The sequence below is a fragment of the Mchenga conophoros genome, linkage group LG13 (genome assembly GCF_057382185.1).
Source record: "Mchenga conophoros isolate Kocher_MC1m ecotype Shallow Benthic linkage group LG13, M_conophoros_male_GT1.1, whole genome shotgun sequence".
Taxonomy (NCBI): domain Eukaryota; kingdom Metazoa; phylum Chordata; class Actinopteri; order Cichliformes; family Cichlidae; genus Mchenga; species Mchenga conophoros.
Genome location: NC_140538.1, coordinates 19,295,466 through 19,322,568, shown reverse-complemented (window position 1 = coordinate 19,322,568; position 27,103 = coordinate 19,295,466). Strand labels below are relative to the sequence as shown.

The window sequence follows — 27,103 nt, the reverse complement described above, 5'->3', positions numbered from 1 at the left end:
TATTAATTAGTTATAACTTGTGAGCATGACAGATTGTCTGACTCTCTATGTCTGCCCTGTGACAGACTCACTAGCTGTCCAGGGTGTACCCCAGCTTTTGCCCTATGACAGCTGAGATAGGCTCCAGCCCCACAATGATCCTGAATTGGATCACTATATTTAACCTAACATTGTCACGAATCGCTGTGTGGCAGGCAGGAGATGAGGACTCAAAAGGCAGGACTCCGACACAAGGGATGAACTCAAAACCACAGCTTTAATTGCTGGCACAGGAAAAACGAGTATACAAAGCAAACTAACCTAAACTGGAAAAATAACAAACTAACCATACAGGGAGATCCACACAGCAAGAGGGACAACACAACACTGACTCATAGAAACACAGGGTTTAAATACACTGGGAAGTAACGAGGGGAATGGGACACAGAAGGAGGGCACAGCTGGGAGAAATCAGAACTGACGAGACAAGGAAGCAAAGCAGGACACATTCACATAAGACACGGACCTTCAAAGTAAAACAGGAAGTATAACACAGAGACGCGAACTTGACACGGTGGAGACAGCAACTAAGAAACACAGAGACATAAACCATAAAGCTGAAGACTCTAAGAACCAAAATACACAGAGGGAAATACTAAGCATGGAACACAAGGGAGTAACAAAAGACCAACCATGAGAATTCACAATACAGAGTGACAGAAAACAAGAAACTCAAACATGCAAAGACACAGATGTACACAGAACATAGGGGGCACAGAGAAACACGAAGGGCAAGGGATCAAAACTAGAAACCATAGAATAAATCACACGAGTACAAAATACAAGAATCACAAAGAACTAAAAACGCTGGGTCAGGAGACCCAGGATCCTGACAAACATGATCTTTACACTACAGTCACACAGTCTCTCTGATCTATCCAGCATCCATCTGGTCTTAGTCTGCAAATGCTAATTTCAAAATAAAATGTGTTTTTGTCAAACTAAGCTAATAACGAAAACCCTGTTGTTCATGTTTTAAGTGTGGCAGACAGACACATTATTGTGCACTGCAAACAGAAATGTAAAATAACAAAATGGCATTTATTTAACTGGGTGCTCCTGTTATGGTTTTAGGACTGGGGTGGAGTTTGTTTTCTTTCTGTTCTTTTTCTTCCTCTCTTTTGTTAATTGGAGTCGTTGGTCTGTGTTCAATCTATCGATGGAGCCTTTCCTGCTGAGCCGTCCTCCTTATAACTTTCCACAATGAAGCAATTAAGCAGCAGGTATATCAAGGTTGTGTGGCTTTAAGACTCTTTAGACTGCTCATATCATTATAGTAACTTTTAGGTTTGTTTTGTTTGAAATTGCTTTTGGAAAAACTATTAAGCTAACTTGTTGCCTCTACTCACCTCGCAGACTCTTGCCAGAGAATCCTGGGCAAGCTCAGCTGACCACACAGCTCTCTTGCTTCTGCGATCCTCTCTGGCCTCAAAATCTCAGTAAGAAGTCGCTCAGCCCCCAAACTGCCTGCTTCTATCCACCTGAAAATCTTAGAACTATGTCTGCCAACCCAGTGCTCCTTCCCCACTCAGCCTCCACAGTGCAAAAACGTCAGATCACTCAACTCCAGTTCCAATTACGCTTATCTCACCTTCTGGAATAGACAATAACCTATCCTCTTCCCTAACACCCATGTGAACTTGCCTGAACTGAAGTTTCTTTCTCACCTTCATCCTCAATCATTCTATAAATGTCTCCATAAGTACTGTCGCTCGAGTCTGCTCTTTCGGTCCAGTCAGAGTCACATGATGACAGCTCATTTTCCATCCAAAGGCATGTTATGTTAACTGGTGATTCTAAATTGGCAGCAGATGAGAGATGGAGCGATGAATGACATGCCGAAAACAGCCCTGAGCTATTCAAGGTTCAAGATGTTTATATAGAGTAGATAACATTTGATTGTGTGTTTATATGTTTGCTTGGATCCATAAAAAGACTTACACTTTGGAAATGAAACTCTTCCTTCTTTCTCTCTTAAAGCTCCTAGCCCATGTCCTTGTTATTGATGATGGTGGTGGTTGTGGTGTTGTTGTTAACCAGAGTTTCACATCATTAGCCATTAGTCATTTTCATAGAAAGTCTCACATGACCAAAGCATAGAGAAATCAAACACACATCAAAATAGAGAGCTTCTTTATTAAATGTAACAATTTTTCATAAACGAATTAGAAATGATAAAATATTTTCTTCCGGTGAGTTACATAATTTGCATTAATTTAATGCAGGCCGTTGGTAAATTGAAGAGCTGCAAAACAGCAATTGACTATTCGCTAATCTAGGCACTGCTGATCAGTCAAGCTCTTGATTATTTGACGGATTCAGGTGACGTTTCGATAAACTTCATTCTCTACAGTTAAAGAGTTTAACGGATGATGTAAGTAACAAAAAAACCTGCAACTGTCACATATTTCACAACTGTAATCCAGGATGCTACAAGATCCAACTTTAGGGTAAATCTTAGCAGCTCTGTGAGCTTTTAACTAGATTTAAGGATGTCTCCTGTAGTCAGTACGTTATGACATAGCACTGCACTCCTATCAACATGCTGAATAAAATATGAGCAATAGGATGTTTGCATGTTATTTACCGAGTCAACCATGACACACCACCCTTCCCTATCATACTTACAAGATTGGTTATACTGTAGCTCAGTGGTGCAATACAACAACAAAGTGTCTGCATTATTTGCATGATTTATTTTTTTTTATATTTAAGTTTAGCTTTCTATTAAAATTTGGTTAAAATACTTTGGTTAGAGCTAGGAGCATGTAGCTTAATTACATGAGTAATCAGGTCACAATTTTTCTCCACTATGTCTGAAATTAAAGGCGTTTTGTTTGGTGGTTAATCTGCAAGCACTTAATTATCAGCTGCACACGTGCTGTGGAAAGAACGAGCAGCAAAGGGTCAATTGCACACAGATTTAAGGTCTCTGTAAGGAATACTAAACCAGCGTTATTTACTGTAAACAATCATATGGAGATGTAATTTTTTTTATCATTCTTGAAAGGTAAAATAAAGATTGCTCCTGAAAATGAGACCTTGTGTCTCAATGAGATTTACCTGTATAGATAAAGATGAAATATAATTTTTCATCCTTTAGATGTGATGTTTTTTATATGCCGAGTGAGGCTTATCAGAAATTCAATAAGAGTTATTCACTGTTTTAAATATGAGCTTCAAAACCTTCCATATGCCTCTCGGTGGAGCTGAAACTTGCTGAAGCACCTTTCCCGTGGCGACTGAGCTGCTCGTCGGGCTCTTTAATGTGCAGCTCACATAGTGAGAATGGACTTCTTCTTTCAGCCTTCCTCTCCTCTCTCAACATTTTGCCCTTTGTACCTGCGTGTGAATCTTTCCCCACCTCGTCGGGATGTTTGTTTTCCACCTGAAATAGATGAGAATACAATGTTTTTCATTTTAATGTCCTGAATGGCCGACATAAGCAATTACAGGCTTTGCAATTTTCTGCACTTTTTAGTTGTCAGTTTCAATTTAGACTTTCCCCCCTTGAGCCCAATTTCATCCCACTGTGAAGCTGCTTGATACTTCACTTGGGTTTTGTTCCTGCATTAATATTCATTGTGTGATTAATTCTAACTGACAGAGATCTCCCTGTACTGAATGTTGATTCCTGGTCAGATGCTCCGGTATATTGTCTGTAGTTCTACAAAAATAAATAATTTATATTGAATCACCTGAGCTAATTTACATGCCAAAATATGACACATTTGGAAATGTTTGAACATTGTATTATTGGTGTTTGAGCTGATGTATTATTACAATTTCCTGTTATGTCAACAAATATGTCTCTCAAAAAGAAGATTGTACACTATTGAGGGATGAGAGTGCACCTATTGTCCCTTCATATTCTGCTATTTATAATTACCGGTGTCATGCCGTGTGCACAGTTTCAAAACATGAGGTCGGTGGATTTAGGCAAAAACGTCCTACTGTTCTAAACTGTCTGTTTCAGACTTGTCACAGCTCAGGCGATGGATATGTAAGCCCCACCCATATTGCTCCATAAACCTTTCGTTTGCAAATTTTAGAGAGACTGGCTTTAAAGAATAACAAGAACAGCTTGTTTCAAATGGAGAATGAACTGATCCCTACTTTAAAATAAGTCAACATCACTCAAAGAAACCTAGTATCATATCTACTATAATGAAGTCTGATGTCATGCTATAATGATATATGTATCTTTGTACGTTCCCTATTTGCTCCTAGACAAGTGGACTAATCTTGATAAACAGGAACATTGCTCAGGGCATGTGAGTGATAATATCAATATCATATACAAATATTTTATGCAAATTCAAACAATTTATATAAAAACAGAGGTTTGACCGTTTCCGTGTCTGCAGCTTTAACATATGTGCTAACTCAATGCCACAATCTTCACAGGAGCGGATATCTCAGCAAATCCCTCCCAAGGTTCAACGCTCAGAGAAACTGCAAAAAACCCAAGAGCTACATCTCAGACTCCTGCAGGCCACTGTCATCATGTTCGGTTTTCAAGTTCATGAAGGTACAAGAAGAAGATTGAAGATCATATCAACTGACAAGGATGGTAGGTCATGCATCAAGGTGTTGCAATACTTCTACCCGAATGAAATGCAGTGGCGGGACCTTAAGAGACCTGTGCATAAATGAATCCCAGCAAATTGCATAAAGACCTTTGAAGGTCTACTGTATATGCTCATCACTTGTGCTTCTGCTAACATTTTTGTGGTGACAGAACTATTTAAAAATCTATTGATTGCCATCTTCAAGAGAATCTCCAACATTTGGAAATCCTCTGATTGACTGAGAAGCTGCATGAAAAAATCAATAAAAAGTTATTTTTTGCTCTGTATTTGGTGCAGAGCCTCAGTCACGCTGTGCATAGAGGCTGGATGCAGGGGGAAATAGTCAGCCAGTATCTATACCATCAAAGGTGATTCTCAGTTGGAAGTTTTCATAAATACATGTTGTAACTTGTGTTTTTGGAAATATGCAAAAAAAAAAAAAAACCCTTGAATAATAAGACAGCAATTTCAAAGCAGTTTTTGTGTTAAAGGTGATTTTGATCAAAAGAACTGCCTTTACTCAGTGCTGTATCTCTGGTTTACAAAAACAAGAATCTAAATGAGACAAATTTGGAGCTGTTGAAAGATTTACCTCTTCCCTATTGACTAGCTACCACCCACTGCTTCTTCTCTCCAGTGCAGTCTGACTAGTTCTTTTTTCTGCTAAAAGGACAGACATTAAATCAATGTCTATTTTCTTACCCTTTCTTTAAGAAAAAAAAAAAAAAAATAGCAACACTTTCTATAAAGTTCACTCCTGGGTAGCTGACGTATTATGATGTGTGATCACATAAATCCATACCTATGGAGAAATATCTATCAAAAAAAATTTTTTTCAGAGTACCTGTAAAAATCAATGTTTGTTTTATATGACATATAAAGTAATTGTTTCCATGCTTATCAGAGATATTGTTTGCTTGATTAATCTTTAAGTTTATTAAAACATTTCTTTTCTATATGGGCACATATTATATGCATACTGAAAAACCAACATCATTATCCTCAATAAACGCAATCTAAAAAGATTTGTAGCTTTGTAAGTTTTGTGTCTGAATTTTCAGGAAAGAGACTGTTTGGTGTCAGAGATGTAAAATTCACTGAAAGTCAGTCTAATTGTTCAATACTGAGTGTTGAATTTTATGTTGTCTCATTACAGGAAAAACATCATTTTTTCATCATTTTTCATGCAGGATCATTACACTGTCAAACATGATGAACAACAGAAAAATGCCAGGACTACCAACCATGCATTCAAAAATTCTGCTTCATATCCGAAAATATGTGTAAGTTTTCCTTTTTATCGACAACATTCACACGTATTTATATATTCCTTAACAAGCGTAAGCATCACTGCTTTAACATAACATAGCAATTAACCCTGTGCTACAGGAATTTAAATGATGTGATTTGGGGCATTTTTAAACTTTTGATATTTTAAATATTTCATGGTTTCATGAAAATTTGAAATACAGATCGATTTAAAATGTATAAACAGCCTATCTGATATTAATAATGTTTCAGAGGTCAGAGAAAGTGTGGTTTTTTGGGGGTTTTTTAGCTTTTACCACATTTGTTTTTGCATTTGAATTTATTTATTTAAAAGGGACAGTGCAGTTTAACATAGTTTGGCCTTACAGTCTGTCTTACCTTAAGTTACAGCTGCCTTCACTGCTATAGTATATACCAGAAACACCTCCGTAACTAACATCTATAATATCCCTATTAATTCATGGCAAACTAGTGCATTTAAAGTGGTAGTAGTAGACTTTGTGTGGGATCCGCACATGTGTTTCCCTAGACTCTCTGAAACGGCAACTCAGGAGTCTTTATAGTTCCCCACCTCCCACGCACTCTTTTCTTTCAATCTCAGCTACTTTGCATTTAGCTTGAAGTCAGTTTGTGAGGATTTTAGGTTCTCTGACCATGTGTTTTTGAGTTTTGGTGGTTTGGATTTATTTTTGAGTTTGTGAAAATAATTGATATTCTAGTTTTGGTGGTGTTTAGTCTTTTGAGTTTAATGTTATTTTCTTATTGCTTCTAAGTTTTGTTTGTTGTGGGTTTATTTTTTTATATACCTTGGTTCTTCATCCTCTCCTGTGTCTCATCTCTGTGCAGTCAGCCTTTGTCTCTGTGTTTGTTTACCTTTGGTTTATGTCTACTTATAGGTTCAAATCAAGTTCGTAGTCTGTAGTCTTTGTTTATACTCTGGTTCTTCTTCTTGGCCTTGTAATATTTAGTTGGCGTCGTTAGTGATCCTATTGTTACCTCAGTCTTGTCATAATGTCTATCTGTTCTCTCTGTTCTGTATCCGTGTTTATTTTCTGCCCATGTAAATGTGGCGTGTCTTAGTTGAAGCTTCAGTATTACTTATACTTTGTGCTAGTCTCTCTTGTCTCGTGTGCATTGTGTTAAATTTACTTCCCTAGTCTACTTATTTCTGATTTGCTCCCACTGTCTTTCCCACCCATTATGCTGTCTTAGCCTAGTTGTGTCATACTGTTCGCCCAATCTTTGTTCCCGGTATTAATTTTCCTTTATATCTGTGTTCTCACTTTCACAGATTGATATAGACCTTCAATAAATGATTGTTTTAAGTTTCAAGCCTGCCTTTGACTCTGCATTGGTGTGCTTGCTCTTTCTTAGCCCGACACAGTTAGCTCAATGGCTGGATTCTAATTAATTTATTTTTAGATTATTTAGTTACATCGTGGGTGCATGCAGGAGCAAATGTAATATACTCGCCATGTAACAAGCGCATGCAACACTTTATTCTATAGAGTCCAAGAGGGCTAACTTAGAATCACCAATTTATCTAACATGCATGCCTTTATACTGTGGGAGGAAGACAGAAACCCAAGCAGGCACAGGCAAATGTTGCACATAAAGACCATTGCTGGGAACTGTCTTGCTGTGACTTGACACTGCTGACCTCTCCATCACTGTGCTGCTCGATTTCAGATCTCACATCTGTGGGAAGGTACTCTCAGACATCTGTATAATTCATTTCATGAAGTGCACTACTGTATCTATCATCACTCAGAGTTTTTGGCTTTTACTATTTCACTGTTTTGTGAGCCTTCAAAGACCCAGCAGGTTCCTGTCTGTGTGGCAACCTAAGGAATGTGTTGGGAGCACAGACAATTCTTATGACGTTCTGAAGGTCTCCCTCAAACTCTGTCACTACTAAAACCACAATTTTCCTTTACTTCACCCACACTGCACTGGTGGATCTAAAATCTAATCTGAAAAGATCAGGTTAGTCAAATTTGACCCAAACAGTTTAGAAGGTTTAAACATTTATGAGGTGCTGCCAACTCGTGGCGGTTGGTAACGCCAAATCAGAATTACTTAACCTTTTCCAGACTTTATGTTCAGATCAGAGTAAGGGTAACAAGGGTTCCTGGACCTCCACAGGGTTAATGTTCCGCAAGATGTTGCTGTTTAGTATTTCTCAGAGGAACCCGCACAGACCAACCAAGGGCATCATAAAAGGTAGATTAAGAAACTGGTGTCAGATGGAATCATCTTGATCAAACACAGCACAGTGATCTGTTTCAAATCTTCTGTTGTGTTTTGACATAGGGAGTCACATCTCCTCTGCCAGGGCGGTTAAAGCAAACACATTTGATACATCTGTGTTTAAACTCACAGCACCTGACTGTCTTCATCTCTGTTTTTATACCAATTTGAAGGAGACCTGTCCTGAACTGCATTGTGTTTACTTAATGTTTAACTAATGCACTTTGTGCATTAAGGTCTAATGTCAACGTTAAATGTGTTCCCTTATAAAAGCTGTACTTTTTGTTTGTTGTATGTTACATGTATAATTACCAGCTACCAGTCTTTGTAACTGCATTGCACTGCTGCATCTCTTGATGTACATTGTGTACACGTATATTTATACACTCACCAACAACACAGCTCTATAGCGTCACCTTTAATGATATCAAATAAAAATAGTCTGACAGGACACTTTTACCTTTAAGCACGTCAATACTTGTGAGTGAGGATAGGATTGGAGTTAAACTGCTTGCTTTTAACCAGACAATGAGATTTAGTAGGGATGTTAACACTTATTCAGTTGTTGACACAATTTTTATTTTTTTCAACAACATCATTACAACATCACAATGACACCATGACAGGTTGATGTCATCATATTGTAATAACAACAGGCCGACATCAGCATGTTGTGATAACAACATCGTGAAGCATTAAAGTTTTAGTATAGCCCTTGCTCTTTGGGGTAAGTGCTATTGTTTGTTTAAAACACATTGTTTTAGGCACACTATGAATTGTCACTGAAACATAACTACACTCATCTTTCTTTTTTAGAAATGTTTGACAATGCTTGTTGTTTTGCAGTATTCTTTCTTTTTTTTGTTCAGTTTCCTCAGTCTGTTTTTTGTTTTTTAAATACAGTATAAGCACATAAGTATCTGTCAAGGAGCTAATCTGAAATCTTTTTGCCTCTCAAATTGAACAACTGACTTTTGGCCGTCGTATTTGGTTTTCTTCTGTCAGTCAAATACTCACTCTTTAAACAGTTCTTCTTGGCAAATGCAACACTCACATCTTTTGTACTTTCATTCTGACATTATGATGATGGTGATCTAAGGCTGTGGCTGCGATTGTAATATTAGATTTGCTTCGATGTGGTGGGTTTACAGAAAACCAAACAGACATAATGTCGTACAGAATTTGGTTGTATTTTTGCATTTGGCATTTAAAATCTGCCCCAGTTAAATCAAAGCAGGATAAAATTTCCCAGGGAGCGCTGTGAAGCAATTCCACATGAAGCTGGTTTGATGCATATAACTCAGATATGAAATATACATATACAGTGACGTCAATTGAGATTTGACAAGTTGACACAATTAGGATTAAGAAAGAAAGCAGACAGGCAAAGAAGCGGGAATTGTGAAAGGACACCGGCAAATCAGTAAAGAGAATAATGAGCATCATGCAGAGAGGTTGTAATATTAGCAGCGATTAATCATCTCCTGGCTCTCAACATTTAAATTTTCTTATGCACCTTTTTTCTGACTTGTGCTGTGTTTGAAACTCTTTGAGGAAGCTACTAAAATTACAAATGATGTACGTTTTAAGATTTCTGTTCTGGGTGCCTCGCTCTTGAGGTCTATTAACTGGAAAGTCAGTGGTTCAATCCCTGATGCATCCAGCCTCCAAGTATTTGTCTGTATCTTCAAAATTAGGTAATTTAGTTGTCATTCTCCAGCCCTGCAGTGGTTGGCGTCCTGTCCAGGGTGTACCCTGCCTCTTGCTCTGTCACAGCTGGGACAGGCTTCAGCCCCTCTGCAATCCTGAATTGGATAAGTGGAAAAGGATGGATGGAATCCAAAGCAAGAGAAGTTACATAATCATCAACATTCACAGGGTGTGACATTTATTAGTGGAGCCAAAAACATGTGAAATTTTTGAACAGCAGTAATTTATTTTGTGTATCTGACTATCTGAATAATTTTACATGTGAAGGCTAAACAGATGGCTGCAGCGAAGGAGGTCACTCTTTTTAATTACCAGATATGTTCCCAACTTACTTACTTCAAAGTTTGTTTGTTGAATGCCTTAAAGCAAATAGAACCCCCCCCCCCCCCCCCCCAAAAAAAAAAAGGTTTTCCCCTGCTGTTACATAAACTTCTGCAGCCTGATGTAAGAATATGTTTTCTACATGCATACTTCATTATTATGCAAGTAAGGTGAGACTGAATTTAAGTTTTTAAGTTTGCAAAAACACCTACTCTGTACCAGCTTTGCAGTTATGTGAAGAACAAAGTTTTTAAAGGACTCTATGAAGTCCTGTGAAAGACTAAGGACTTGCACTTTCACCATAGGAATTGAGAAGGTAAGTAGCAGCCAGGTGCTGCTAATCAGATTAATCTGATTGACTGATCATTAGCAAGTGTGAGCACTTCTATAAAAGCAGAGATTCTGTCAGTTTTCTGATCTGAAGTATTCAGGTGTGTTAACACAGTACCACAGTGTTCCCAGGAGTGGACCTTCCAACAAACTCATATAAAGTTCAGACCTGCTCAAAGAAATTGCAAAAAACTTAAGAGCTATAATTTAGGCAATGCAGGTCTCCGTTAGCATGTTAAACATTGAAGCTCTTGACAGTACAGTTAGAAGACTGAATAGTAGAGCTGGGCGATAGAACGATAACGATATGTATCGCGATATAACTTTTTCTCGATAGAAAAATTAAACTATCGCGATAGACCTCGCCGCTCTTGTCCTCTTAAAAAAAAAAAAAAAAAAAGAACAGCCAATCCAAATTAAGTAGCGCAGAGCCGAACCAATCACAGCCGCAGCGTCAGGTCACGTGACTTGTTACGTACAGCACAAGTGCCAAGCCGCACATGTGTATTTGTTTGGGAAGCAGCCCGCCACCGTACCGCCCGGGTAATGGAGGAAATGAGTGTGCCGACTAGAAAAATCAACTGAGCGTGACCGAAGAGAAAACAGATAATGGTTCCAACGCCGGAGAGATTGTCGAACGGAAGAGCCAAAGAAGTTCCGTAGTGTGAAGGTATTTCGGCTATTTCAAGTCTGACAAAAAACAGAGTAGCGTGCACTGTAAATTGTGCCGAAAGCAAGTCTGGAAATACAATAAACTGGTGCATGCGCTACGTCCACACGTACCCGGGTATTTTTGAAAACGCAGATTTTTCTATGCGTTTGCGCCTTTCGTCCACAAGTAAATGGCGTTTTTGGTCACTGAAAACGAAGATTTTTAAAAACTCCGTTTTTGCATTTACGTGTGGACTAGAAAAACGGAGAAAATGCAGCGTCAAAGATGTGCGCATTTTTTGACGTCACACTGTGCGCCACGTTATTGTTTCGGTGAAATGAATTTCTACAATACTGTTACTGTCAATTCTACTCTCTGCAGTGTTTAAATGCTTACATATACACACAGTTACTGTCCCTCCACACATACGACTCGGTTCTGCTTCTATGCCCCAGCTTTGTTTACTTTTTCCCACCGAGGCTTCTAGACTTCTGATTGGCCAATATTTCTGCACGGTTAGGAATCTAGCGCCACCTGCTGCTTTGGCATGTTCATAGCAGCGTTTTCCTTCATTTCTACCTTTATGTGTGGACGGGATTATTTTTTTAAAACGAAAACGGAAAATCTCCGTTTTCAAAAATACCCGTGTACGTGTAGACGTAGCCTCAGTCTCTGACTGGAAGCGTTAATTCGTCATTCGGCTTTTGTCAGACTAAAGTAACTGTTAAAACTGTTTGAAAAGCTAAGCTATACAACAAGGAGAGATTGAGAATTTCCTTTTAGTTCTCAGTTTATTTGATATTGACAAAAGTTAGTCAGTTTTGTCTGTTCTTCTGTAAAACAAACTAAGATTTATTTTTAGAATTAATATTTTGTTTCTAAGTGGAATTGACAATTTAGTCTGTTTCGTTTGTTCTGTTTTGAAACTTAAACGCTTTAGCGGCTGCCTTTTGTGTAGTTTGCAATATTTGCCTTTATTTATCTGAAAAAGTCTCATGTTCCTTAAGTACATCTACCCTGTTGAACTTATTATGGGAAATAAATATTTAAATAAAAACAAGCTGCTGATTATTTCACATTTTACTTGTGAGCAACGGCACATTTAAATCTTACAAATATAGTTATTTGGCTTATATCGTGATAGATATCGTTATCGCCTGAAATGAAAAAAACATATCGTGATATGAAAAAATCTTATATCGCCCAGCTCTACTGAATAGGCATATCTTGTTCGGAAGGGTTGCCAGTAAAATGCTTATTCTCTCCCTAAAATTCTGACACAGACCTACACTCCCCCCCCCCCCCCCCCAACCCCCTCGAAACGCCTTCGAAGCTTATGCCTTCTACGTTGTGAGATGTGATGATTCATGTGCTATGTCCTGAGGTGTTTTTTTTTTCTGTTCTCAAACTGATCTCCCTGTTGGAGCTCAGCCTGGGGGGAGTCCTTTATTCTCCTCGTCTTACCTCATGTTGTGCATTTTCCATTGTTATACCTCTCTGACCTGTCTTCCCCATGTGATGTTGTGTAATGTACATATGGTCGGAGGGAAAGATGGCGCTGGCAAAGGTCAACAGCCAATTTTAACCCAATTTCCTTCGGGATCAACCTTTGAGATCAATAAAGTTTTATTGAATTGAATAAAATAATAGCATCACGGTTTAGGTTTGCAAAGTAAAATTTAACAAAACACCAGACTAGTGCAAAATAGAGATGTTTAGCCAGAATGCATAGTTGGTGAAAAGCAAACATATCAGCACAAACACCTTCAGTCAACTGTCAAGCCCGGTGATGGAGCGATGATGATTTGGGCTTGTTTTGCAGCCACAGGATCTAGGCATCCTGCAGTCATTGAGTCGACCGTGAACTCCTTTGTATACCAAAATATTTTGAGGTCATCGGTCTGATAGCTAAACCTTGGGCCAAACTGAGTCATACAACAGGACAATGATACCAAGCACAACAGCAAATCTATATCATAGAGCCTGAAAAGAATCCAGGTTTGGCAATTATGCAGTCAAAGTCCAGACCTCCAGACGAATGCTAACAAATCTCGATGAACTGAAGCAACATTGTAAACAGCAGGTAGAAATTCCTTTACAACAGTGTGAGAGTCTGACAAATCATACAAAAAAGAATTAAGTCAAGTTATTTCTGCTAAAGATGGTTTTAGTAGCTACTAAATTATGGGTTCTGCTTAGTTTTTCATGGGATTATAGAGAGCCATGTGAAAACTTTCACATTGCTGCATATTAGTATGCTCTAATTATCATCCACAAACTTTTCAAATAATTAAACACGTAGTAAATTTAATCATGCATTTTATCTCATTTATTACAATTAACATATTTCTTAATTTATATTGTTAACATTCTCAATTGTGTATACTTTCCCTGTATAAATTAATGTAATTTTGTAGTTTAATGTAGTGTTATTAGTCAGAACCATTTGTTGACATTCTAAGAGGGTCTTTTTCCTCCTGTAGTTTTACTTCAGTTTGTGATTTTTGTGTCTCCATTTCACATTGGGTAAAATTCTTCTTTGTTGTTTTCTTTTTGTTGAAGTCTGTAATAACCTCTGTTGCAAAAATTTATTTATTTTATTATTATAATTTTTTGTATTTGGAAAATGACTGACACTAAACTCAAATTAAAAATCAAAAATGTCATCCTATTTCAGATTACGACAATATAAAAACTCTGGTGACCAGATTCAAATAGGAATGCATACGTGTTAGAAAGCTTCCCCATGTCCCCTATGGTGGGTTTTTAAAATGTTGTATAATGAGTGCTAAACACACCTCTGTGCACCAGCGTATAAACAAAATGTTTGGCTTAAGTCACTCAGTTCAAACCACTGTGGCAGCCAAATGAATGATAATTTTAGGATTATTTGTGAAAATGAATCTTCTTTGTTTTTCTTTTTCCTCAAACTGATAGGCCAGTTTGAAATGAGAAGGCGGGGTCTGAAAGTGTAGGTGGACTGCTGGACGACAGAGAGGGAGATGGATGGGTTGCCATTTTGGAAGTTGCTACTTGTGTGATGATTAGAGGACAATAAACTAACATTGTTTGCTGCTCAGTCAAGTAAGAGTGATGTCTGCTGTTTTCCACACTACACCTCTCTGCGTGACTATAAGAAAGCATCTTTATTCTCTTTATGAATACAATAAATCTGGTCTGTGAGTAGCATTTTCAAATGTCAAATGTTTCATTTTTCACAATTTGCTGATATAATAATTTGTTCAACTGCACACTTCTGATCATAAATGCTAGCCAGACCTCAAAACTCCAAACTGCTGTCAAAAGTCACAGCTGGGGGCATCCTTTCTCTGCGACAGAGCCAAAGATACACCCTGAAAATAGTCACAGAAATTGCCTCTGTTATGTGGCAATAAATACAGACTGACGCAACTGCTTGTTGTTGCCACAAGTCTTCAAAAATGACAGCGGAAATTGACCAAAAAGGCACCCTGTCGAAAGTATTGTGGCAGACAGCAACATCCTATTTTTGTACCAACACAGTACACCATTAGAATAACTGGATGAATGTGACACGCTGGACCGCCTGTAGCCTTCTAGACAATGCTTCAACGGAAGTACTAATTAAACAAAAAAGTTGGTTTTTTTTGTTTTTTTTTCTTCAAATGTGCTAATGGCTGAGTTTTATATACAGTGATCTTTTTCTTGTTTGCTTGTTTTACTGGTGGCTGGAGCCTTCTGACTGCAGCTGCAGTGACATAATTGCAGGAACAATCAAAATGTGAAACACTTCCTTCCAGGTCCCACACCTAAACGTAAGAAGAAATTAATATTTTATTACATATATTTGACCTTTTTTGACCTCGCCTCTGTCAGTGCGCCCCAGGGTGGCTGTGGCTATGACGTAGCTTGCCATCACCAGTGTGTGAATGTGTGTGTGAATGGGTGGATGACTGGTTGTGTAAAGTGCTTTGGGGTCCTTAGGGACTAGTAAAGCGCTATACAAATACAGGCCATTTACCTTTTTTTTCTTCACAATCTGCTGCAGCATGTGGGTGTTTGTATGGGTAAACAACACCAGCATGTTAAATGGCAGCAGTCGTATAAACAGCATACAGCCGGATGGTGAATATGACTCTTTCTGCAAATGTAACAAACCAATTGGGAAGCCGTCTAAATCTGCATATTTTAACAGCTGTTACTGCAGCCCTTAGAGGCCATGGGTCATAAGCCATTTGTGCAGGCAGAAATTATGACCCATCGTTATGTTTTAAAGTTAACCGACCATTAAAGGAATAATTGCACAGAAAATACAGTGTGGAATCATCAACTTTTAGGTGGAGATTAGGTTAAAGTCGCCACCCTGGAAAGCTTACAGAATGAAGCTTCCTAATGTGTGACAATATAAAGGGGTATATTTTAAAATAAAAAAGCCCTCATTAAAATGTTTTTTGTGCCAAAATGTTGCGCTCTAAAAGTAGTTATAAAACGTACATTTTTCTGAATCGTTGGGAAAATCTTTAAAGACTATTCTTATTTAATTGTGTTTTGTTTTTGGACACATTTCTAGTTAATTTTTGTAGTTTACTAGCTCCAGGAGGTCAGAGTTCAGACGTGTGATGTCATCAGTAAGCGCAGAAAAACAAACAGTGGCTGTATCCCAATTCAGGGTCTGCAGCCTTAAAATACGCAGCCTCAAAGATCCTCAAGGGCCGCGTACTCAAAGACCGCTAAGGCCGGAAGTGCGAGGCTTGTGAAATGGGACGGTCTAGCCTCCGTTGCGCTGCCCAGGTTGCCTAGCAACCATGATACTAACAGCTGGAAACGTGTCATACAGCTTTGTTTGACAGAAATGAAGGAGAAAATCTTTTGTTCATTTGTTTGTTTCTTTCTACATGAGCTCTGATCATTCTCTGTAAGATTAAGCTCAGCTATTGAACGGCGTATATTTTAAAGTAAAGGCTTTAAAACCAAGTTAGTACAAACGTCACTAATGTCATGGTCCTGGGTCATTTTGGCCCAGCGTTTTGTGTTTCCTTGAAGTTCATTTTTGTGCTTTGTGTTTATTCTGATTTTGTATTGGTTTAGGGTTGAACCTGTAGTTTGGTGTGTGTATTCAGCCCTACCTGTGTCTGTCCTTGGTGCTCTGTTCATGTCCCCGTGTTGTGTTGTAAATCAGTCTGTGTGTTCCTGCTTTACTTTGAAGGCTCATGTTCTGGATTTCCTATTCTATTTTGAAGGTCTGTGTCTGTTGTCATTGTGTTCAGCTTGTGTCCTCCGGTCCTCATGTGTATTAGGTTCAGCTGTTCTTCCCTCCTGTGTGTGATTACCTGATTACCGTGTGTGTGTGTATATTTAGTGGGTGTCGGTCTGTGTTCATTGTCGGCTCGTCTGCGTTCTATGGTGTTCCTGTCTCTGCGTCTCTCTGCCCCGCACCCCTTTTGTATGGTCTCAGGTTTGTCATTTAGTTCTCCCAGTTTAGGTTTCTTCAGTTGTTTTGTCATGCCTCACTGCCTGTTTCTGCCATTGTCACTTTGTAAATAAACATCACTCGTATCATCAGTCACTGCTGCATTTTGGGTCCTCCCTTTCCTCCACACCACACGGCTCACTCCGCCAGCCGTGACAGTACGAGCCGACCAAACATGGACCCAGCAGCTTTGTCTGGAGAGAGCGACCTCGCACGCATCCGACGCCTGATGGACTGAGTAACCCACACCACCAACGCAAGGGCACAAGTGGTGGGGTTAAAAGCCATCGAAGCAATCCTGGAAGAAAATCCCTACCTCTGCCAGCTTAAGGGAGTTTCAGGCTTAATTTGCAACCTGCATAAAGCCCGGGGGGTGGTGCGAGCTCGGGAATCCACAGACTTTGTCCAGCAGCAGCGGATTACGGCCACCCCGGAACAGCCACGTCAGCTTCTCCCGCCGGAGGTTTTGCCCGGCCCGCCGGAGGTTTTGCCCGGGAGGAAGCGACGATTGCGCCGTCGGCGCGTCACCCCACAGCCGGATATTGGAACTTCAGAACTGCCGGCCGTGGTGAGTGAGAAGGACCCTTTTTCTGTCTTGGACTGTGGAACAGTTTATCCAGGGACTTTGTTTGGTGCAGCAGACGACAAGGAGAACTGTGTGTTGCTTGCTCATTCTCCTGCTGAGCTGTCTTTACCTCGTTTAGCTGCACAGCCGCAAGCAACTCGGACTCCGGTATCTCCGCTAGCCCAGTCATTCATGCCGTCTCCGTCTTCACAGACTCCCTCTGTACGGGAGGCTGCGCTTGTGCCTCCCATTTTTGACTCTTTTTCTAGTACGTATTATTTGCAGAGAGACAAACACGTTAAAAATGCAATCGTTCCTCAACAGCTGGCTAGTTTAGAGACTGCTACTTGCTCCAGGGCCTCACCAGAGGTTAAGTTACAGCCCTCAGCTGATTCTGGACCCCTGGAGGCTAAGAACCCAGCTGAGAACTGCACCCGGCTGTCGCTGCCTGAGCAGGGTCGGTGCTCCGCGCAGCTGCAGTCTGTTTTGTCCCTGCCAGAGGCCTGTGCGCCTGCTGGTTCCGTTCTGTCCCTGCCAGAGGTCTCCGTGCCTGCTGGTTCTGTTGCATCCCTGCCAGAGGCCCGTGTGCCTGCCCGTGTGCCTGCTGGTTCTGTTGCGTCCCTGCCAGAGGCCCATGTGCCTGCCCGTGTGCCTGCTGGTTCTGTTGCGTCCCTGCCAGAGGCCCATGTGCCTGCCCGTGTGCCTGCTGGTTCTGTTCTGTGTGTGCCAGGGGCTCCAGTGCCCACTGGGTCTGAGACTGTTTTTGCTGGGGGGCCCGAGGAGCCCGTCCAGCCTTCTGCCTCGTCAGCTGGGGGGCCCGAGGAGCCCGTCCAGCCACCAGCTGCAGTCTCATCACCAGCTGCAGTCTCATCACCCTCGCCTGCTGCGGCCTCAGAGTCTTCGGCCTCGCCTGGTCCGGTTTCAGCATCTGCTTTGGCTTCATCCTCGCCTGGTCCGGTTTCAGCATCTGCTTTGGCTTCATCCGGTCCAGCCTCTGCATCCTCATCATCTTCGTCTGGTCCGGCCTCTGCACCCTCGTCTGGTCCGGCCTCTGCACCCTCGTCTGGTCCGGCCTCTGCACCATCCTCGTCATCCACGCCTGGTCCGGCCTCCGCGTCGTCATCCACGCCTGGTCCGGCCTCCGTGTCGTCATCCACGCCGCCGCCTGGTCCGGCCTCGGCTCCGCCTTCGTCTGGTCCCGCCTCGTCTGATCCTGCGGTTGCCACACCGCCGTCGGAGCCAGCTCGACCCGTTCTGCCTCGCCTCTGCCGGCCGTTTTCCGGGCCTCTAAGATGGCATCACGGCCTTCGGGGGCGGCCTCCGGAAAGAGTTCGTCGCCGCCGCTGGCATCGCGGCCGTCCTCCGGACCTGCTCGGTGGCCGCCACTACCTTCCAAGTGGTCGGCCTCCAGAACTGTTTGCCCGTCGCCGCCGTTGCCGTGTGCACGGTCGGTCCCCAGAACTGTTTGCCCGTTGTTGCCGTGTGCACGGTCGGTCCCCAGAACTGTTTGCCCGTCGCCGCCGTTGCCGTGTGCACGGTCGGCCCCCAGAACTGTTTGCCCGTCGCCGCCGTTGCCGTGTGCACGGTCGGCCCCCTGAACTGCCTCCACTCCGCCACCGCTGCCTTCCGCTCGGTCGGCTTTTGGATCTGTGTCAGCCTCCGGGCCGGCCTCCTGAACTGTGTTTTGTCCTTGTGCTCCGGCATGTGTGTTTGTTTTGGACAGGTCACTTGGTTCGCTGGGGCTTGTTTTTGTTCGGTGTTGGTCCCTCCGTCCTGGGCCCCCACCGCCCGCCCTGGGTTGGTCATCTGTTTTTGTTTTGGGCTGTCTGGAGTCAGCCCTTGGAGGGGGGGTACTGTCATGGTCCTGGGTCATTTTGGCCCAGCGTTTTGTGTTTCCTTGAAGTTCATTTTTGTGCTTTGTGTTTATTCTGATTTTGTATTGGTTTAGGGTTGAACCTGTAGTTTGGTGTGTGTATTCAGCCCTACCTGTGTCTGTCCTTGGTGCTCTGTTCATGTCCCCGTGTTGTGTTGTAAATCAGTCTGTGTGTTCCTGCTTTACTTTGAAGGCTCATGTTCTGGATTTCCTATTGTATTTTGAAGGTCTGTGTCTGTTGTCATTGTGTTCAGCTTGTGTCCTCCGGTCCTCATGTGTATTAGGTTCAGCTGTTCTTCCCTCCTGTGTGTGATTACCTGATTACCGTGTGTGTGTATATTTAGTGGGTGTCGGTCTGTGTTCATTGTCGGCTCGTCTGCGTTCTATGGTGTTCCTGTCTCTGCGTCTCTCTGCCCCGCACCCCTTTTGTATGGTCTCAGGTTTGTCATTTAGTTCTCCCAGTTTAGGTTTCTTCAGTTGTTTTGTCATGCCTCACTGCCTGTTTCTGCCATTGTCACTTTGTAAATAAACATCACTCGTATCATCAGTCACTGCTGCATTTTGGGTCCTCCCTTTCCTCCACACCACACGGCTCACTCCGCCAGCCGTGACAACTAATGTCACATAACTTTGCCGACATGTGGCCAACAGTAATGTTTTAATGTTCTTCGTTATTAAACATTTGCACATAAATAAGTGACATAATATTCAGTACTTACTTAAAATTTACTCTTCGGCTGCCCCTCATCCGCCGTTTTTTTTCGGCAAAATTATCCACACCCACCGCCGCGCTATGCATTCTGGGATATGTTGGACCACGAAGTCTACACTGCCACAGCCTTAAGATTCAGGGAAATGAAGGGCCGCATTTCGAGCAGCCTTTGAATTGGGACAGCCTTCGGCGCGCCGCTGTGACGTAATCGGCCTTGAAATGCGTACTTTAAGGCTGCAGACCCTGAATTGGGATACAGCCAGTGTCTGAGATGTGGGAGCAATGTTTTGCTGATGATACGCTATGCTGCCTGTAAACTCCAAAACTGAACTGAGGAGAATAAAGTTGCAAAAAGGAGAATGGAGTCATGTCTCTCTGAGGATGCAACAAAAACCCAATCACACTATTAAGAGAAAATGTTAACAGTGATTGAAATGAAAGCCATTACCAGGTTGACTCCATTTCCAGTTAGCAGGACAGTTTATTAGTTGTTACAGAGAATGATTATGAGTTTGGACTGATCAGGTGTCATTTATCCATGCTCCAGTAATATCTAAACGTGTTCCCCCACAGTCTTTCCTGTTAGATACATTCAAGCTAATTGTGTTTTCTGCTTTAATGTTTTTTCCACAATACTTTTTAAACAAAAAAGTGAATTTCTTTTGAAAAATCACTTCACTAAAAAGATGGCTTTTTGGGCGTCCAGCATGATGCTGAGTGAAGCAGTTACCGCTTTCTGCATCACTTCACTTTTCTTTAATGTGAGAAAGAGACAGTTTGGAAACAAGCCAGACGCTCAGTGGCTCGTGAAGGAAAGGGACTCCTAAGATAATCTGACAAGACCGGGTGATGACAGAGTGATGAGGGGAAACATTACAAATATCTTTGTATGTATGAAAAAATATATGTATATGTATGAAAAAAACAAACAACAAAGGAAGACAAGAACCGGTATCTACACTGATAATAGAGGCAAAGGTGTTCAAGTTTGTTATCTTTTTCTCAGCATAAGGAAAATTGGTAAGAGCTTTTAGACAAATTACCTTGTGTCTTCAGGGAAACGAAGGGCGAGAGATAGGATACGGTCAAGTTCAGAAGTTTTACCAGAATTTGTCTTTTTTCTAAAACTTTTTGTCTTCTTGTGTTTGAAGTGATTTTATATTATGGTGAATCTAGAAATGTCCACCAGTCAGTCGTAGCATTGCGACCACCTGCCTAATATCATGTTGGTCCCTCATTTGCTGACTGGTCGAGGCATGGGCTCCGCTCAACCCCTGAAGGTGTGCTGTGGTACCAAGATGTTAGAAATAGATCCTTTAAGTCTTGTAAGAGAGGTGGCACTTCCATGGGTTGAACTTGTTTACCTAGCACATCCCGCAGAGGTAAACACCTTAAACTCGTTGTTGTGCTCCTCAAACCATTTCTGAACCACTTTTGCTCTGTGGCAGGGAGCAATTCTGCTGAAAGAGGCCACAGCCATTCAGAATACACTGTTCGCTTGAAAGGGTGGTCTGCAACAATGCTTGGTGCTAAGCATCAAAGTAACATCCATATGGATGGCACGACCCAAGACTTCCTATTAGAGCTTGCCCAAAGCATCACATTGCCTCCACTGGTTTGCTTTTTTACCCAGATTTCATTGTGGTGCCAAACCCACTGGGCCATCCGCATGATGTTTGCAGCTATGCAGCCCCATACGCAATAAACTGCGATGCACTGTTTGTCCCGACACCTTTCTTTTAGAATCAGCATTACATTTTTTGACAGTTTGAGTTACAGTAGCTCTTCTGTTCCATATTTACTCCCCGTGTGCATCACTGAGCCTTGGCCACCCATGACCTTGTTGCTGGTTCACCACTGTTCCCTCCTTAGACCACCTTCAACAGATACAGTACTAACCACTGCAGACTGGGAAAACTCTGACCCAGTCATCTAGCATCACAGTTTGACCCTTTTCAAACTCGCTCAATCCTTATGCTTGCTCATTTTTCCTGCTTTAAGAACAAAATGTTCACTCCACGCTCCCTAATATATCCCAACCACTTCCCACGATAAAGAAATAATCACCTGTCAGTGGCTATAATGTTATGCCTGATGGATGTATATTCTGTACTGTAAATGTACAAAAAAAAGTATCCATGCTATCCATGATATGGAGATTGGAATATAGTCTGAGTAGTTTCTGGAAGCTTATTTTTACTGTGAGTCTGACAGTTGCAGTTCAGTGCAACTGGCACCAACGAGACACATTTCAAGTCAATGTGGAGGATTGTGCAGACTGCGAAGTCTTGTTATCACTTAAATTAAAAACTGATTGAATGCCACAAGCTTACCCTTTTCTTGTTAGTTGAGGTCTGCTTGCTGGCAAACTGCCTGAAGGGCTTTGGATGAAATTCATCTTTATCCTCTATTGTCAGTCTTGGAATGGCCGTCATCGGGCGAATGACCGGTTTTGTCTGGATAGTACAATTCAGACATTTGACAGCACAAAGGAATTAATTCTGATAAGCAGCTCATAAATTCTCCTAATTCAGCAGATGAAGGAGCGTGATCAAATAAAGAATGTGTACCTGTTTGCGACCCAGCAGCTTTCTCTCCACGTCGGCGGATGGGTGCAAGCTGCATAAAGATGCCTGAATAAATAAGTTAGAGGAAAAAAAGAAATATTAACACAATTACTAATGCCTCTCACAAAAGTTAAACACTGATAACCGAAAGCACTCCCGCCTTCTTCTCTTTCAATTAATTATGATATTTGCCATCAGAGAGAAAACATACACAACTGGGAGAAGTAATTTATTTTTGAGTTTTTATGATAGCATAAATACATAAACATCTGGTTGCAAATCAGATTAATTATTCTTACTCAAAATAACGGAAAATTATTCTGTTTATGCAAGAAGATATACAATTTAGAGGAAAATTAAGTTTTAAATTGGAGTTTAATGAACCCAGGAATAAGGTTTTATTTGTGAGCTTGCTAATAAACTGTTGCTATGAGCTGAAGTAGCTTCAACACATGATAGCACGCTGTTTTGAACCTCTTATACGTGCATACTTATGCAGTAAGCTACTTTATAAATGACCCGTGTTCCTGGTGAACTGTGAAATCTGTCAGAAGCTCAGTACAAACACAGACCGAGAGGATGGAGTCTATCCCTGCTGTCCTAGTGCAAGAGCACACCTTACAGCCCATTTAGAATCAATAGTGAGCCCAACATGCATGTCTGTGGACTGTAGGAGGAAGCAGAGGGAACCCACGCACTGTAGGCACAGGGAAAACATGTAATCTCAGATTCAAATTCTGTGCTGTGAGGCGACATTAATCACTGCACCACTGTGCCACCAAGTTTTTTGAAGCTGGTTGTAATTTGGCAAGTTCTATTTTATAATATTCAAAGAGCAAATGTTTTGGAAAATCTTCGAGCCACCTTCAAGTTCCTGATGAAAAATATCTCACCTAACACCTCACAGTGAAAAAATGATTTGCTCGCCATGTCCTGTGAATTTTGGAATAAAAGCATCTGAACAACACTGAGAATAAGCACCGTCAGCAGCAGGTTGTTTATCCTGTGGGGTAAAAGCTGAGAAAAACAGAAAGCATTTGCCTTTAATTCAACGTGCAAAACTACCTGACCTCTACTCACATATTTGGTTTCACGTCCCAACGATTTTGAAAATGATGAGTTTTTTGGCTGGAAATGAAGAAGAATAACAGAAACTGAATGACACAAGCTGGATGTCAGGGAAAAAGAAAGAATCATCAAACGACTCATTCATTTGTAACTGTGATGGTCATTTTTTAGAAAAGAAATTAATGGAAAAAATGATCTAAAGAAGTCCTTGGAGAACATGAATCATGGTCTCTCCAGAACGCGTCTCTTTATTTTCTCAGACTTGAATTTAACATGTTTTCTTGTTACACAACACAGTTTCTCTTGTTAGCGATTGAAAAATTGATGTTTTCATGAATACTTTCCCCCCTGCTGAGTTTACACAAGCATCTAGCTTAAGAGCACACATCCCATGGATGACATTTTCTCTCTCTCACACACTTGTTTTCTCTGCAAACTATAGGAAGCATTCTCCTTTGATAAATAATGGACAGATGTCCTTTCATTTCTTGTGCTCATATAGTTAAAATTCACTTTTATCCAACTTCCTGCTTGTGCTTCAGTAAAACAGTATACAGAGGACTCATTTCTTCAGTTCCAAAGCTACTACAGTTCTTTATTTATCTTTTCTATTTCGTTTTTACTTCAATGGTTCACACTTTTAGTTATATATAGACACAAATATACATTTTCTTTCTCTCTTTTATTTGTTTTTGGGTGTGTTTTTGTGTGAAAGCTGCTTGCCTGCTCCTTTTAAAAATGATGAAACTGCAATTAGGATGCAAAATGATGACACTGATTCGCATTGTTATTCTGGGTGCAAAGAGCATGTGTTTACTCGTTTGCTTTTTATTGACCTAAACAAATTCTGCACTAAAGAACTGAGATGACAATGCTTTAGTCACCTTTGCATCACTGTGTGTGCAAAATTTGCAGTGTGAACTTTTAACAGTTTTTACAAAAAGAAAGACAAAAAAAAGATAAAAAGAGGAAAAAATTAAGTTTTGTTAATCATCACAAACTGGACAAGATGATGTCGTTTCAGAGTGGTAGCTGACAAAGACACAGTCAGCTACCACTAGTCCCAGAGACCTAGAGAACAGCCAGTGACCTTCATGGAAACTACCAGTCGCTAGGGGAAACTGTCTATCTGGCTGTTGAGTGGGGAACTCATTCGCAGAGCAGGGGGGGGGGGGGGCAAACCAAGAATCTGCTCATGATTGATTTGGTCACCAGCAGACAGTCATCTGTAGTTTGTATTCAAGATGCCATTTGTCTGTAAACACTCGCTAACTAACCACCAAGCAAAAGAATGTGAAACTACAGACGGAGGATGTTCACCTTCAAAGTAAAAGCTGTAACCCACGTGTTTCAAAAGGGGCAGCTTTTGTGATGATTGCAAATGGGTTCTGTTTCCAATTTGCTCAGTGAGCAGGTTGGTGAGTATTTGCAGACAAGTTGACATCTTCCATATAAACTGATTGCTGCAATCTTCCAGTGAAGAAAACAATCAGATCAGCCAGTGCAGGGTAAGCTAAGACTTTCCATAGACAGACAGTCACAAAGCAGTGAGCAACAGGAAAAGAGTCAAATAAATAAGAACATTTTAGCAGCCAATATAAAGACATAAAATGCAATCAATAGAATTCCCAACAGAAGGCGTGTTTAGTCTAAAATGTTTTTAACTGCTTCTTTTAAAAGATTCCACAGAGTCGATTTAGTGCAGTTGTAGTGACTGAAAGCTCTTTAGTTGTGTACGAGGAAAAACTAAGCGATTCTGAGCCTGTGAACGACGACTGCGAGCAGCAGTGTCCTTGGAGATAAATAAACTTCTTTGTGACTGATTTCACCTGGGACTGGGCCAAAGATTGATCTGACACCATTCTCAGATGTGTCCCAGTTGAATATGAAGCTGGAGTCAGCAGCCAGTCACCTTAGGTTAGTATAAAGACATGCTCCATCAAAGCATAAAGTGTGTATGGAAAAAAAAATGACATGGCCTCCGAGAGTGAAACATTTGAATTAAAGCTGCATTCTGTATAATAGGATCCGGGAGTGACTCATGTGGCAACAAACTCAAGTTCAATTTAATAGAAGTTTGTGGAAAAATGACCATACTTTTGGATTTACTGCCAGGTTAAGCTTTTTATGTCTTTGATACAGCACGATGCTAATCTCAGAAAAATACAGTTTTAATCATTTTGATAAGAAATCAGAAAATAAGACAGGTTATGATCATATACAGGTGCGTACTTCACTGTGGGCTCAGATCCCACGTTTCCTCCCTGTTTCACATTATTTGCAAATTAAAATGCTTGTTAGCTAAGTAACGTGTTTAATCCTCCAACTTCTTAGTTTTAAAGTGATAATATCTTGGTGTAAAAATTTCAAAGGAAAATAGCTCACATGCTGTTAAAGAGATCTTTTACCTGCAGACCATTGTTGGTTGTTGATGACCTGGTGGACTACAGTGGCAGGGTTGTGTTGGAGTTAAAGGATTAAAAAAAAGAAACCTGTTAAGTGACTTTCAGCACCACATTTATACTTGTTTAATTTCATATTAATAGTGAAATAAAACACCAAACTCACTGCAGCAATGGAATTTGCCAGTATCTCATCAATGACGGCATAAAGTTCCTCAGACTGCTGCCGGAGCTGAGCAGGCGAGCACATCTGTGGAGAGCACAGACTTATTGATGCCGTTTCGCAACGTGTGCGGTAAATAACGGCGGCGATGTGTGCTGTGGTACCTCAGTGTGGGTGTCTGATGCGATGCCTGTGTTCAGCGTGTCACAGGAACTCATTTCTCTCTCGACCTGCTCATCTATGGCCTGTGAATGCAAAGAGAGAGAAGAAATTGAGCTCCCCTCCACCACTAATGGTTTCACTGGAGCAATAGCACGCAATTCATTACATCTCCTCCAGACAATTCCTGTTGATCCACTCTATATTCTTCACAGGCACAACTCCTTCGTCTACATGTATCATACAGAGGTGTGAATGTGTTTTCATGTCTCCCTGAGCATGATATGACTTTTAATAAAGCTTTAAGAAGTACTGTCCTTGCAGCTGCTGTTAAGTCCTTCTGAAATGAAGGAACAAAATGTCTTTTTTTTGCAGTTTCTAAATCTGATTAGTGCATCTCAAGATTTATCTTAAATTACTCACATCATGCTCACCATAGCAACACTGGCTGCATCATTAGCGCTTCGTACTGTATGGCTTGCCATTTAACAAGGCAAATTAATGGGATTAGAGCCAGAAATGAACTCACTTGCTGATCCAGTAGCAGGGTGTTTGTGGGAATAGCGGCGAGGGATTTGTAGCTTAGCGTAATTTTGTGTGTCTGGAGACAGAAGAGCAAACAATATGAATATAAATGTAATTACAATTTACATTTTATTGAAGATAAACTTTGTAGACAGTCTGGTGGAAATTGTTTTATAGGCATGCTCTGTCTCCTGTTAGTGCTGGCTGCTTATCATGCAAAACAGTCAAACTCAGAGTTGTCCAGCAGTGTGAGCCGAAGTGTGTTAGCCTGTGGAAACTACATCACTTTGCTGCAGAGGAGGCCTGTTTGATGGATTACATTATGAACAAACTTAGTTTTCCTTCACCGACGGGCAAGAAAACTGGATGAGTGTGTTATCAACTTCTTTTGCCCCTGCTGGCTCGAAATAAATTGAATTCCTGGTGGTTAATACTCTGAATTTTGCACCCATTCGGTTAATGTCGGCTTTAAAAAAAA

General features: G+C 41.0%; 1 protein-coding gene across 3 annotated transcripts in view; it reads right to left on the bottom strand.

Moving 5' to 3' along the window:
- Window positions 1-335: 335 nt before the first annotated feature.
- mlip (muscular LMNA-interacting protein) overlaps window positions 336-27,103 on the bottom strand; it is a 44,504-nt gene continuing 17,736 nt past the window's right edge. For 2 of the 3 annotated variants that reach the window (XM_085297059.1, XM_085297060.1), the window contains 8 exons: window positions 26,630-26,701; window positions 26,106-26,186; window positions 25,945-26,028; window positions 25,785-25,820; window positions 23,389-23,436; window positions 22,312-22,374; window positions 22,075-22,197; window positions 336-3,427 (listed from right to left, as the gene is read on the bottom strand). In XM_085297059.1, coding sequence (XP_085153185.1) covers window positions 3,206-3,427; window positions 22,075-22,197; window positions 22,312-22,374; window positions 23,389-23,436; window positions 25,785-25,820; window positions 25,945-26,028; window positions 26,106-26,186; window positions 26,630-26,701 — 729 coding nt within the window. In that variant the 3' untranslated portion in view covers window positions 336-3,205. Of the gene's footprint in view, window positions 3,428-8,544; window positions 9,935-22,074; window positions 22,198-22,311; window positions 22,375-23,388; window positions 23,437-25,784; window positions 25,821-25,944; window positions 26,029-26,105; window positions 26,187-26,629; window positions 26,702-27,103 lie in introns of those variants that run through there. The other variant, XM_085297061.1, reaches the window with a different exon arrangement.